General features: G+C 52.2%; 1 protein-coding gene across 3 annotated transcripts in view; it reads left to right on the top strand.

The window, feature by feature from the left end:
* Positions 1-11161, top strand: part of HSF2BP (heat shock transcription factor 2 binding protein) — a 64989-nt gene extending 53828 nt beyond the window's left edge. For all 3 annotated transcript variants that reach the window (XM_031460579.2, XM_031460589.2, XM_064476442.1), the window contains one exon: positions 10428-11161. In XM_031460579.2, coding sequence (XP_031316439.2) covers positions 10428-10636 — 209 coding nt within the window. In that variant the 3' untranslated portion in view covers positions 10637-11161. The remainder of the gene's footprint in view (positions 1-10427) is intronic.
* Positions 11162-12334: the final 1173 nt, after the last annotated feature.

Raw genomic sequence — 12334 nt, 5'->3', positions numbered from 1 at the left:
TCAATGCGAGTTTAATGCTGTGGACAGTCACGGCAGTGTAAAATGAACTGTGTAACCTTAGCTGCTCCTCTACCTGGAAATTTCCGTCACTGAGCTCTGGGCCCAGGAGGGCGGGGGGCCCATCTGTGGTGGGGGGCACGTGGGAATCTGGAAGAGACTTTTGAGTTAGGGTTTGAATGTCCTTAGGACCTGCCGCTGCCTTTCAGTCTGCCGCTCCCAGCCACTCTTCACTACAGACAGGATGAAAGGTCCTTTAGGAATGTTCTTATTCTGCGCCAGGGGCCTCACGGTCCCCTCCGTCATCCTTCTGGGTCACGGAGAAGCGCTTCCTGCTTATTTGGCAGGCCTGCTTGACAGCAGTGTCTCATTTCTGTTTGGCCTAAAAAGATTCCCCCCGAGCGAACACGCAGCACCGGGTGCGCAGGCACTTTGTAAGTGGCGGCTTGCGGGCAGGGGTAAGCTGTTTTCGTCGTCGTCTCCTTCTGGAAAGAGTCGGGCCTGCAGGGTGGCCGTTGCTGCGCGTGGCCCTGTGGCAGTTGGTATCAGCTCCTCCCGCCACGCAGCTGGAGAGCCCAGTGTCTTCTCCATTCCTGAAGGGCGGCTGAGCGCCCAGGTGACGGGTGTGTTTCTCACGCAGGTTTATGGGTCTCCGTGGAAACGCGCAGGCTTTGAAATGAGTTGCTCTTAGCTCATTGTGAAGGGCTGGCCCGGCAGCGCCTAGAAGAGGGGCTCGCGGGTCCGCACGAGGCGCTGCGCTTCCGTTCGCTGTGGCCCTTGTCAGCGGCTGACCACCTGTTACCAGGGTTGTGCTGTAAACACTGTGACGTTTGGAAACTGCCAAACCCTGGAGGTCCAGACATTTTGAGTCTGATTCTTAAACTAGAAAGAAAATATGAACAGGCTGTTTTTTAAAGGGGCTTGGTTAGAAGTGAGGAAGGGGAGGGGGCCCTCTCATGGCTCCTGCACGTGGATCGCCCTCTGCACCCCCGGGCTCTCGGTCCTGGGTGGAGAAGGAAGTGGAGCCGGATGCCCAGAGCCCTGCAGGCCCTCCTCAGCCGCTCTCTGAGCAGGAGAGAGGCGAGCAGCTCCGATCTGGCCATTTCCTGGCAGTCCCGAGCGGGGCAAGAAAGGCTTCTGCTTCCCAGCAGGGAGAACCAAGATCTGTCCGGCAGACTGCTGGCTTCCTCCCTGAGGCCGAGCCTTGCGACTCTGGGATCTTCCAGGGTGCGTGCGTGCGTGTGTGTGTGTGTGTGTGTGTGTTGGTGTTGAGGACGACTGATTCATAGCTCTTATCAGAATCTGAAGAGGGTTTTTTAACTTAGAGAAAGACGGTAAGAATGTTGCTCCCAGGTTAAACGCCCCGCTTGCGGGTTTGCTGGGCATCTGCACGAGAGTCGGCGGGTGTGGGCAGCTGGCTGGTGAGAGGACGGAGGGCTGGTTTTTATCAAAGCTAAGTGCTAAACAGACTCGCAGGAAGGTGCCTGTGATGGTTTCCAGGGGAAGGCTCGGTGGTGGCCGTCCGCTAGGAGCCTGCTGGGCCGAGGTCTGGGCTGCCTCTCCAATTCAGGGCCCGGGAGGATCAGGGCAATGAGAGGCTGCCGTGGGCCGAGCTCACTCACAGAAACTGAGGCTTATGGGGCGGGGGTAGCAGAGTCCTTGACCTCAGGGTGGTCACCACTCAGGACTGGGAGGCTCTTGTCTCCACAGAGCACCTTCTTCCAAATTTCTGAGTCCTTAGCGAGCCAGACTACCTGTCACAGAGCTTCCCGGAGACCGTGGGTGTCTGAGCAGAGGAGGGATGTGCAGAGTGTGGAGGCAGGTGCACCGAGAAGCCCGGGGTCACCTGCCCCTCAGCTTGGTGCTCGGCTTGGTGATGGGCCCACACCCCACGCGGTCCTCAGTGCTCTCCCCACCCTGCCTCTCTGCTATCTCGTGCCTCATTGAGCCTGGGCAGCCCCTCCATCCACACGGTCTGCCTGCCATTACAGTCATGCCTTCTGTGCCCAGTGAGGGCCAGGATGTCGTGTCCTATTCTCTGCTTGATACTCAGCCGCCGCCTGGGTTTGAGGCCCCTCAGAGCCCCGTTGGCATCTGTCAGGTGAAGGAAGGATCTTGGGCCCGGCTTCCGGAGATCGCAGTGAGGTCCACAACTCTCAGTTCACGCTTTCAGTCAGGTTCCTAACTTGTGCGCCCTAAGCATGCAGGTTCTCCCCATTCACCCTGAGGAGGCAGCATTCTTCACAGGTCCCTGGGGGACCTCAGGTCCTGTGGGCCCCACAGCACACAGCCAGTTTATGGAGCTGTGGGCCCCCGCACACAGGGCTCACCTCACAGCCGCGTGTGGGGTGGGCTGTGTTCACCCCATCTGTCACCTTGGGCAAGAACGTGACACCTGGGTGTTCTGGAGTCACGGAGCTAGCAGGTGGGTGAAGCCCCAGTCAGACCCTGCTTGGCTCACCCACGCAAGGCTGTGGCAGGTGACTGCTGGGGATCATGCTCACTCTTGCACTCCCACTCATGGACTCACGCGTTTGTTCCCTTGACGTCAGTGAGCACCTGCTAGTGACTCGGTGACACGCTGTGGGCGCGGGAAGTCGGATGGGGAGGCTGTGGCCAGGGAGGGTGATGGACTCAGAGTAGCTCCAGGGAGGGGAGAGGTGGGCCAGGGCATCATTTGGGAGTCTGAGAAAGGAGAGAGAAGCCAGACAGGCTGAATGAGGCCGTTCGGCCCGGAGTCCAGATGTCCCTGGATTCCTTGGGGAGAACAGACTCAGTAGAGTTGTGGGGCTCGAACCCGTGCCAAAGGGCTGGGGTCGGAGGGTGGTCGGCGTCAGGAGAGGAGGGAGGTGGTGATGAGGAGGGAGTGCCTGCAGGTGCGCTTTGGGGCAGAGCGTCAGAGGGGTGGCATACGAGACTGTGAGTCTTCTGGGGTCTGCAGTTGTATCCAGGTGACCTCTTGAGGATCCCCGGATAACTTACAGCGAAGAGAATGGTTGTGCATCTTTCTGTTTTGAACGTGTATGAAAAATCGATCACATCTGCACACAACGTGATGTAGTGTGTTAAGTGTTTCTGACTTGGGGATTGGGCACCATCTGACTCTTCAGTAAGTTGTATGGCACATGTTCTAATTTAATATTTAATTTCCAAATATTTGGAGATTTTCTAGATATATTTCTGGTATTGATTTCTAGTTTAATTTGCCGGTGTCAGAGACCATACCGTGTCTGGTTCCAGTCCTTTTAAATTTGCTGAGACTTGCTTTATAGGGCCACACACGGTCTGTCTCGTAAATGTTCCACAAGCATGTGAGACGAGCGTGGGCTTTACTGTTTGGGAGTGATGTGTGCTGTAGTGCCAGTGCTTTCAGGTCGGCTGTCATGTTGACGTCTTCTGTGTCCTTGCCCATCTTCTGTCCGTTGTCAAGAAGGGGATACTGAAGTCCTTGGCCATCATTGTGGATTGATTTTCCTTTCAGTTCCATCAGTTTTCACTTCATGTGTTTGCAGCTCTGTTATTAAGTGCGTAAACGTTTAGGATTGTTATGTCCTCTTAACTGATTGACTGTTTTATCATTGCCAAATGTCCTTCCTTATCCCTGATAATAAGCCTTCCTCTGAATTCTTCTTCGCTGCGGTCAGCATAGCCACCGCACCTTCCTTTCGACTAGTATTAGTATATTTTAAGTATATGTGTGTCTGTAAAATACACGTGCGTGAAGTATATGTAAAATGTTTAAAAATGTATTTCTATGCTTTTACCTACCTGTGTCTTTATATTTAATGCAGAGTTCTTAGAAACAGCATATAACTGGGCCTTGAGTTTTTTAAATTAATCTGACAATCTCTGCTTTTTGCTTGTAGTATTTAGAGCATTTATACTTAATGTGATTATTTCTTTGTATGATTTTAAACCTGTCCTCTTGCTGTTTATTTTCTGCTTGTCCTGCCTGCTCTTTATTCTTTTCCCCCTTCTTTCTTTTGGATTAATTTAGTATTATTATGTGATTCAGTTTTATCTTCATTATTGGATCATTAGCCATTTTTCTCTTTGGTTTTTTTTTTTGGAGGGGGAGATAAATAGGTTTGTTTGTTTGTTTGTTTATTTACTGGAGGTACTGGGGCCTGAACCCAGGACCTTGTGCATGCTAAGCATGTGCTCTACCACTGAGCTAGACCCTCCCCTCTTCCCTTTGTTTTTAAAATTTTTGTTTTAGTGGTTGCTCTAGGGTATAAAATGTACATGTTTAACTTGCCATAGTCCACTTTCAAAAGACTTGACGCCGCTGACCTGTAGCGCACAAAGCCTGCGACGGTGCTGCTTTCCCCCTCCCGTCCTTTTACAACTGTTGTCATATGTATGTTGAAAACCTCAAAATACATTTTTATTATTTTTGCTTTAAACAGGTACCATTTAAAGAGGTTGACAAGATACAAAGAGAAATGTCCAGATTCACCATTTCTGGTGCTCTTGTTCCTTCGTGTGGATCTCACTTTCTTATCATTTTCCTTCTGCCTGAAGAGCTTTCAGCATTGCTTGGGGTGCAGGTCTGCTGGTGTGGAATTCTCTCACTTTCTGTTTGTCTTGCAAAGTGTTTATTCACCACCATTTTTGGAAGATACTTTTGCTGGGTGTAGAATTCAAGGTTGACAGGTTTCTCATTCTTACTTTAAAGGCATTGCTCCCTGTGCGCTGGCCCACGTGGTCCTCCCCAAGGCTGCTGTCACTCTGCCCTCTCCCCCGAACATGTTTGTTTCCTCTCGTTGCTCTGGGCTGCTCTCCGTCACTGTTTTCAGATTGGATTGTGACGTGCCTTGGTGCTGTTTTGTATTCCTGGACCTGTAGGCTTCCAGTTTACCTCAACTTGGATATTTTTGGCCATTGTATCTTCAAAAATTTTTTATGTCTTCCCCTCCTCTCCTTCTAAGGTTCCAGTAACATGCTTGATATTATCCCACAGGTCACTGGTGCTTTTTGCTTTTTGTTTTTAATCCTTTCAGCATTTTTCCTCTTTGTGGGAAGGCAAAAAGTTCAGTGAAGAAAATTACAGTATGAGGAGCTTTGGTGGTTTTATGTTTTCCCCTGGGCTTGTGGCCGTCATCCTCCTCAGAAAGCCTCTGGGAGCAGAGCCCCCAGCCGCCTCCTCGCTCTCCTGCCACCACTCCTCCCCATGCACGATTGTCGCAGGAGACCACGGCGTCTTTCCCAGCAGACTCTCATGTTTAAAACTGACCACCCATAAGCTGAGCTGAACTGCCAAAGGCGATCCTGGAGCTGCTTCCAGGTCAGGTGCCTGAGTTCTGCCAGGCTGGGGCCAGTGGCCAGTTGAGTCCCGACAGCTGTTTGTTGAGTCCCCGCTCCACCCAGCACATGCTCACGTGTGCCCCCGACTCTGTGAGAAGGGCGTACGTTCTGGTTTCTGGACCAGGAAACCGAGGCTCAAACAATGTGAACACCTTACTTGCCCAGGCCAGTCGGTCAGGAGGGACCATATCTGGGGCTCATGTCCTGGTCCTCTGAGTCCAGACACTCCACCTGAGCTTGTGTGTCTTCTCCTGAGCCGTGTTGGGCTGATAAATTAAGCCTAGTTTAAAACGTGGAAATTGTGTGTTGCCTCCGTTGAGTAGATGATACACTGTTCTGAGAATTCTGTTTTCCAGTGGTATTTCGGGTATGGTTACTGACGTCTGCTTATTCTAATGGATTTTGACGTGTGTGGAAGTGGGACTGACTTGGTTGTGGTCCAGGCTCTGCATTTATGTCAGAGCGGCCGCACAAGTGTATTTTAGAAAGGAGCAAATTCCCGCTTAGGCTAAGTGACGCCTTTCCACCTCACGCTGTGTGTGGTCTGTTGTCTGAAATATCGTGTTGAAGAAGTTGAGCAGTGACCTTGGAAAGTGGGAGGTGGGGAATCTGCGCAGATGGGCAGCTGGAAGAAGCCAGGACGCTCACAGCCATCAGCAGGGAGCTTTCATTTGTACAGGTTGAAGTTACAGCATCTCTCTGGATTTTGGAAAGAAGAAATTAGAAGCATGAAGTAGCCTGAAGTCTTAGCAGTCCATCTCACAGTCCTCTAAACTCTTACATACGTTGTGTTCCCAGACCTTCAAGATCCAACCTGAAGCCACCCTCGGGGGAGCTGTTCCAGATGTCCCAGCCCCAGGCCTCGTCACTCCTTCAGGGCCTGGGGGGAATGTTACAAACAGACCCCTATTTGTGCTTTCTAATTTGTTGCTTGTTAATGGCCTGGGGTTTTTTGTTTTTTTTTTTTAAATCCCCAAATAGGTAAAAGAGTAGAGACTGGAAGTTGTTTTCCTTTTGTCTCCCCCAGAGTATGCTGCTGGGCGTGGCACCCCCTCTGCTGCTGAGCCGGGGCTTTAGCTGCCCCCAGGGTGGTGGGTGCCGTGGGCAGGGTGTGCTGCAGCTTGGAGCGCTGGGGCAGCTGGTGTCTTACAGGTGTTCCTTGAGCTCCCAGCCCTGCCCTAGGAGCTGGCGGTCCGAAAGTGAACAAGACCGAGTTCTTCCCTCATGGAACTTACATTCAGGTGGAGAGACTTGATAGCAAACAGGATGGTGATACAGATAAAGATGGAGTGGTCTGAGGTCTCGACAGCCGAGGTGGGACTGCTCTTTGGGTGAGTGGAGACCCAAGTGAGGTGAAGGACAAGCCGTCAGAGGCCTGTAAGCAGAGTGTCCCAGGCCGAGGACGGTGGTGGGCAGCCGCGGCCGTGAGAATGGGGTGAGGAGGCCGGTGTGTCCGAGAGGGGGTCAGGGAGCCCATCGGGCTGGGGCCCGTGGGGCCTGCAGGTGACTGAAAGCTGAGTGGGGACAGCCCCGTCTGATGGGCCGTCACCAAGCTTGCGCCGGCTGCTGCGGGGAGGGCGGAAAGGAGCGGAGGCATTGCCGCGGGGTGTGTGTGTGTGTGTGAGATGGTGGGGGGGACCTGGGTGCAGCAGCAGCAGGGCCATGATTGATGTGACTACATGCAAGGTAGGTTTTGAGTTAAGAGGGATATGACGGGGGAGGTCCAGGGTGATGCTTCGCTTTGGGGGCTGAGTAGCTGGGTCCCTGCTGGTGCTGCTGCGAGGACTTGGGGAGGAGCAGGGCGTTTGGTGCATGCTGGCTCTGAGATGCCCGCCTGACGGTCAGAGGGAGCCGTGGAGCACACAGGGATCCCGGAGCCGCGGTTCGTGCAGGGGCCAGGGCGGGAGTCAGCTGTGTGAGCCGGGCCGGCGCAGTAGGGGGCTGCGTCTTCCGAGGGGTTCCGGGGGCTGCAGACAGGCCTGGGGCGCTCCAGGTGCGGTAGAAAGAGGAGGAGGGAGCAAAGGAGACTCTGAGGGAGCACGGCGATGCAAGACGAGGGGGAGGAAACCAGGAGGACACGGTGTGCTGGGTCTAGTGAAGACCATGTTGCCAGGCGCAGGGAGCGGCCACGTCGCAGGGGGCGTGGGGGCGCGGGATGGGGGTGCTGAGGCCAGCTGCTCCCGCCCCAGCCCTTCATCCTCGGAGCTCCCAGCTCGTGCGGCGTGACTGAGTGCCCGCCGAGTGTGAGAATCCTGGCGAGGGCATGGGGCCTCTGAGTCTAGGGCGGTCGCACTGGTTTGGATACAGCTCACAGACTGGCTCTGAGGGCACTTCCAGGAGGCATGAGTCCATTTCTGTTTTGTAAATAAGTTCATTTGTATCTGGATCATATGGTAGTTCTGTTCTTAATTTTTTGAGGAACCTCCGTACTGTTTTCCACAGTAGCGACACCAGTTTACATGCCCACCAAAATGCATGAGTTCCCTTTTTGCCACAGCCTCCCCAGTGCTTATTTTTTGACTTTTTGATAGTTGCCATTCCGACAGCTGTGAGGTAGTGTCTCATTTTGTTAATATATATCATGTTGGTTCTTCTGCAGATGCTGACTATTCTTGCCTTCCTGGAGTAAATCCCGCTAATCGTGGTGTATGATCCTTTTAATGTATTTGTTTGGCTGTTATTTTACTGAGGGTTTTTGCATTTATGTACTTGTACTTTCTTGCGTGTTGTCCTTGTCTGGTTTTGACACCAGGGTGATGCAGGCTTCATAAAGTGAGGCCGGAAGCACTCCCTCCCGCCCGGTTTCTTTGGAAGTGTTTGTGCCTCTTTGACTTCTAGGAGCGCTTTTGAGAGATGTCCTCTGTGTGCTTCCCCTGGATCCTGTTGAAGCCCTCATCTCTGCTGTCATGTGTTTGAAAGGCAGATGTTTTTAATTTTGATAGAACTTACTTTTTCCTTGTATGGATTATGATTTTAGTTTTATATGTATCTAAAAAATACTTAACTCAAAGTTACCAAGATTTTTCTCTTGTTTTCTTTTAGAAGTTTTTAGTTTTGGGTTTTACGTGTAAGTCTATTATTAATTTTCATTTAACTTTTATACGTGAGGCAAGGTATGGATTGAATTTCTTTGTTTTTGCATATGGATGTTCAGTTTTTCCAGCACCATTTATTGAAGAGGCTATTAAAAATTAAAAGTCCTTAAATAATATTATACTGCTTCAGGTGAACTGTCAGAACCCTAACGCGGTGCTTCTGAGAATGGTTACCTCTGAGCTGGTCTCTGCTGGTGACTTCGCTGTCTCACTGTGGGCCTTTGCCCCTTGCTCTGTCGCCGCCATTTCTGACTGCGTGCTACGCGTTGTGTGTAGGCGGCAGAGCAGAGGTCAGCAGACCTCTCCTGTGATGAGCTAGATGCTAAATACTGTGAGCCTTGAGGGTCACGTGTGGTTTCTGTTGCGTATTATTCTTCTATTTTGTTTTGTTTTCTTTTAAAATAACCCTTTAAAGTGTGAAAACCACCCTTAGCTCACAGCCTGTGTAGAGATAGGCCATGGGCTGCGTTTGGCCTTTGGGCCACGGGATGCCAACCTCTGCAGAGGGAAGAGGTAGAGTGTTTCCACCTCTTGTTCTGCTGGGCTGTCGTGGGGCTTGGGCTGGGCTGGAATTTATTGCTGCTTTGGGCACCTGCCTGCACCGCTGGGTTCAAATTCCCCTCCTTCCCTGTGCTGAGCAGGAGGACTGAGTTGCAGTGTGCCTGTCTCCCCGTCCTGCTCCAGCCTCAGCTGCGGGCCTTCCCCTGGATCTGTGCCTGAGGGCGCGTGCCCCTCCTGCCCTCCCCACCGCACACTGCTCGCCTTGGCTGCTTGCTGGGCTGCGGCTGCAGCTGCCGGAGAGGAGGGAGTTCCCTGTTGTTTGGTTCTGCGTCTGAGTGGTGGGGCCTTCCCGGGGTCCTGTCCTCCTCCTGGGGCGGCCACTCTGCCCTGTGCCTTTAGGGGTTTGGGGCTCCCCCGGCGAGGGAGGACTCTGAGGGTCTGGGCCCAGGGCGAGCAGGGGCTTTTCCTGCTGCTGCGCACAGCAGCCCTTGCGGTGCCTGGTGGCTCTCGTTGAGCAGGGAAGGGCGCGGGGGCCGTGGTGCTGGGGCAGTTCCCATTGAGGGTTCGTTCCGTCTCCTCGTTCAATCCGCTTACTTCTGAAAAGGTCTTTGAAGTATAGTGCTAAGAAAGTGGTGCTGATTTGGAGCCTGGTTCCCATGACGGTGTCCAGTCGAGAAGGGAATCAGTGGCACTTAGCGGCTCCCAGCAGAGAGACACGCAAGGAGGTGCCCTCCTGCTGGGGTTGGGGCTCTGTGCCGGGCGGCTGCTTTAGCCTGGCTGCTTTCCAGTGGCGGTTGTAGTACATGCAGGGCTAGCGGGTCCTGCAGCTGCAGGGAGCGCCACGTGGAAGAAAGTGGAACGCGGCTTGACTGTTACAGCCAGTGACTTTGTGGAGGCCAGTGGCCCTGAAGAGAGGCTGTCTCTGCGTGGTCTCCGGGGGACTTGCTGCACTCGGAGTGAAGATGAAGTGATAACTTTTATGACAACCTTCTAAGTGGACAGAATTGTAGCAGACTACAGGAGAAGTCCTTGTATTCTTTTTTCTTTTTAATTTTTTTAATTGAGTTATAGTCATTTTACAATGTTGTGTCAGATTCCAGTGTAGAGCACGATTTTTCAGTTATACATGAACATACATACATTCATCGTCACATTCTCTTTTGCTGTGAGCCACCACAAGATCCTGTATATGTTTCCCTGTGCTACACAGCACAATCTTGTTTATCTGTTCTACATTTTGAAATCCCAGTCTGTCCCTTCCCTCAAAGTCCTTGTAGTCTTAATCCAGCATTTTTGTGAGTAATACTTGAAGGTAGAGTGTTCCTGCGTGGAGGATGGCTGCGTTTTGTCATGCTCCTCTTAGGAGCTAAGCTTTTACATCAAGAAGTGACAGAGTTCTGGGACAGCCCAGAGTTTACCAAACTGTCACACCTGTCATTCCGAAAGGCCAGGCGCCCTCGAGGGGTGGCCCTGCCCAGGGCCCCGCAGAGGCCGTCTTCTAACCAGAGCGCTGCCTCTTGCCCCTAGATCCGGATGCAGAGGTGTGTCTCCACGTGCTGCGACTTGTCCAGTCTGTGGTTCTGGAGCCAGAAGTCTTCTCCAAGGCGGCGTCTGAGTTCCGGAGCTCCCTGCCCCTGCAGCGCATCCGGGCCATGTCCGAGAGCCGCAACTCCCACCTGCAGACCGCGGCCCGGGAGCTCCTGGAGGACCTCCGCGCTCTGGAGCACGACGCGTAGGGCCGCGCGACCTGGCCTGCCTGCTTCCCCCGGTCCCCGCGCTGTATTCATTTTCTAAAACCACCAGCTGTGTGCCCCAAGTTACTGGTGGCAAAGTGTGATTGACTAGAGATGGATGTGAATTGATATGTGTCTCCAGAACTTCCTCCTGGAAGGGAACGTACTTGTGGGTCGACCTTGCCAGAGGGGAGCCTGGGATAGGGGACAGTCTTCTGGAAAGGCCCATGTCAGCGCGCCCAGAAGGGGCTTCTCGGAGCAGCTCCCCTGCCCAGGAGACTCAGACCTCTAGGCCCCCCAAGAAAAGCGGGAGGTTAAGTAACCACCTACCCGGCTGGTCAGCGTTTCCCTGGGATACAGTTTTTGAAAAACAATTCATTCTCTCTCTAATAATTATAGTTAATCCTCCCAAATTCAAGTTTACCTTCAAACCTTTTGGTAAACCTGCTATTTCAGATGACATTGGACATCTTAGTTCCATATTTTTGTGCCTCTTTTATTTTTGAATAAAGGAAGTCGGAAGAGTCATTGGTGTGCTTCAGCTGTTGCGTTGGAAACTTGGTATTAGGCAGTTGTGTATTGTAATGCACACACGTGGTCGGTAGAAAAAGCTCTCCTTACGTTGTTTGTTTTGGGCCCTTTAGCTGTATACTCAGAAGTCCGGTTTTTCATAAAACAATGTCACAGCAAGGGCCTCAGGGGTGAAAGCGTGTGCACGGGTGTGTGCCAGGCCCCGCGCTCCGCGGCTCCTCCTCAGCTGCGCCCGGGCCCCTGGCGGAGAACGGAGGGGGACACATTTCATTTCTCACGGATGCCAGGACATGTGAAGATGGAATTCCATCTCACTCACTCCTTAGAGTCACAGCAGCACGTGCCATGTCCCTCAGTGTGACACCGTAGGCGCCTGGGCTCTAGGCCTCCTGTAGGAGCAAAACCAAAACCCATGTACATTTGTGCTCTCTTTCTGCTGCGCGTGGCAGTTTAGAATAACTGCGTTTTTCTTCTCGGTAGGTTTTACGGGCCGTGTGCGGCTCACAGCTGAGGCAGAACGAAGCAGCTTACAGGGAGGCAGAGCTGCTTGAGTTTCATGAGCCGACATGCTGTGGAGCCTGGCTCATCAGGACCGGAGAAACGTCGTAAGAGGCAGTTTAAAATTCGAGGCGGAAATCGGTCCGTCTCTGCTGCGTGGTTCTGTAGGTCCTGATCGTCGGCGAACAGCGTTGAGGGTGTTGCGTTTGTGCTTTGCTAGCCTGGTGCCATTTTCTTTTCAGCTGTTTGTTTGATGAGGTAACAGGAGATAAACTAGTATGATTAGTTAGTTCTGACTCTAGAAATGCAGGGTCTTTTTTCTGCCAAAGATGGGATCAGTGGCACATAGAGAAAAATGAAGCTGGGCCAAACCCGTGAACGTTGTGTAGTTTAGCTAATTAGTAGAGGGATGTGACTAAAAAGGGTAAGTTGTTTCCTCCTAAGTTTACAGTGCTAAGGCTAGCAGGAGTTCTTATGAAGACTCCTTTAGGAAGGAACGTATGTCAAATACATGCTTTGAATGTGTCACTGGAAAAGTGCCAACAGCCAATGTTAAGAAGTGACTAGCCTTCCTAATATTTTTGCTCTTCTTGTGGAGGTCAAAGGGAAAACATGGATTCTCCAATTTGTTTTACATCTAAAGGCCTAAAAAACTCTCAATTTTGAAAGTAT

The sequence above is a fragment of the Camelus dromedarius genome, chromosome 2, assembly GCF_036321535.1.
Source record: "Camelus dromedarius isolate mCamDro1 chromosome 2, mCamDro1.pat, whole genome shotgun sequence".
Classification (NCBI taxonomy): domain Eukaryota; kingdom Metazoa; phylum Chordata; class Mammalia; order Artiodactyla; family Camelidae; genus Camelus; species Camelus dromedarius.
Note: the sequence above shows the minus strand (reverse complement) of the source record. Positions and strands in the feature narration are given on the sequence as shown.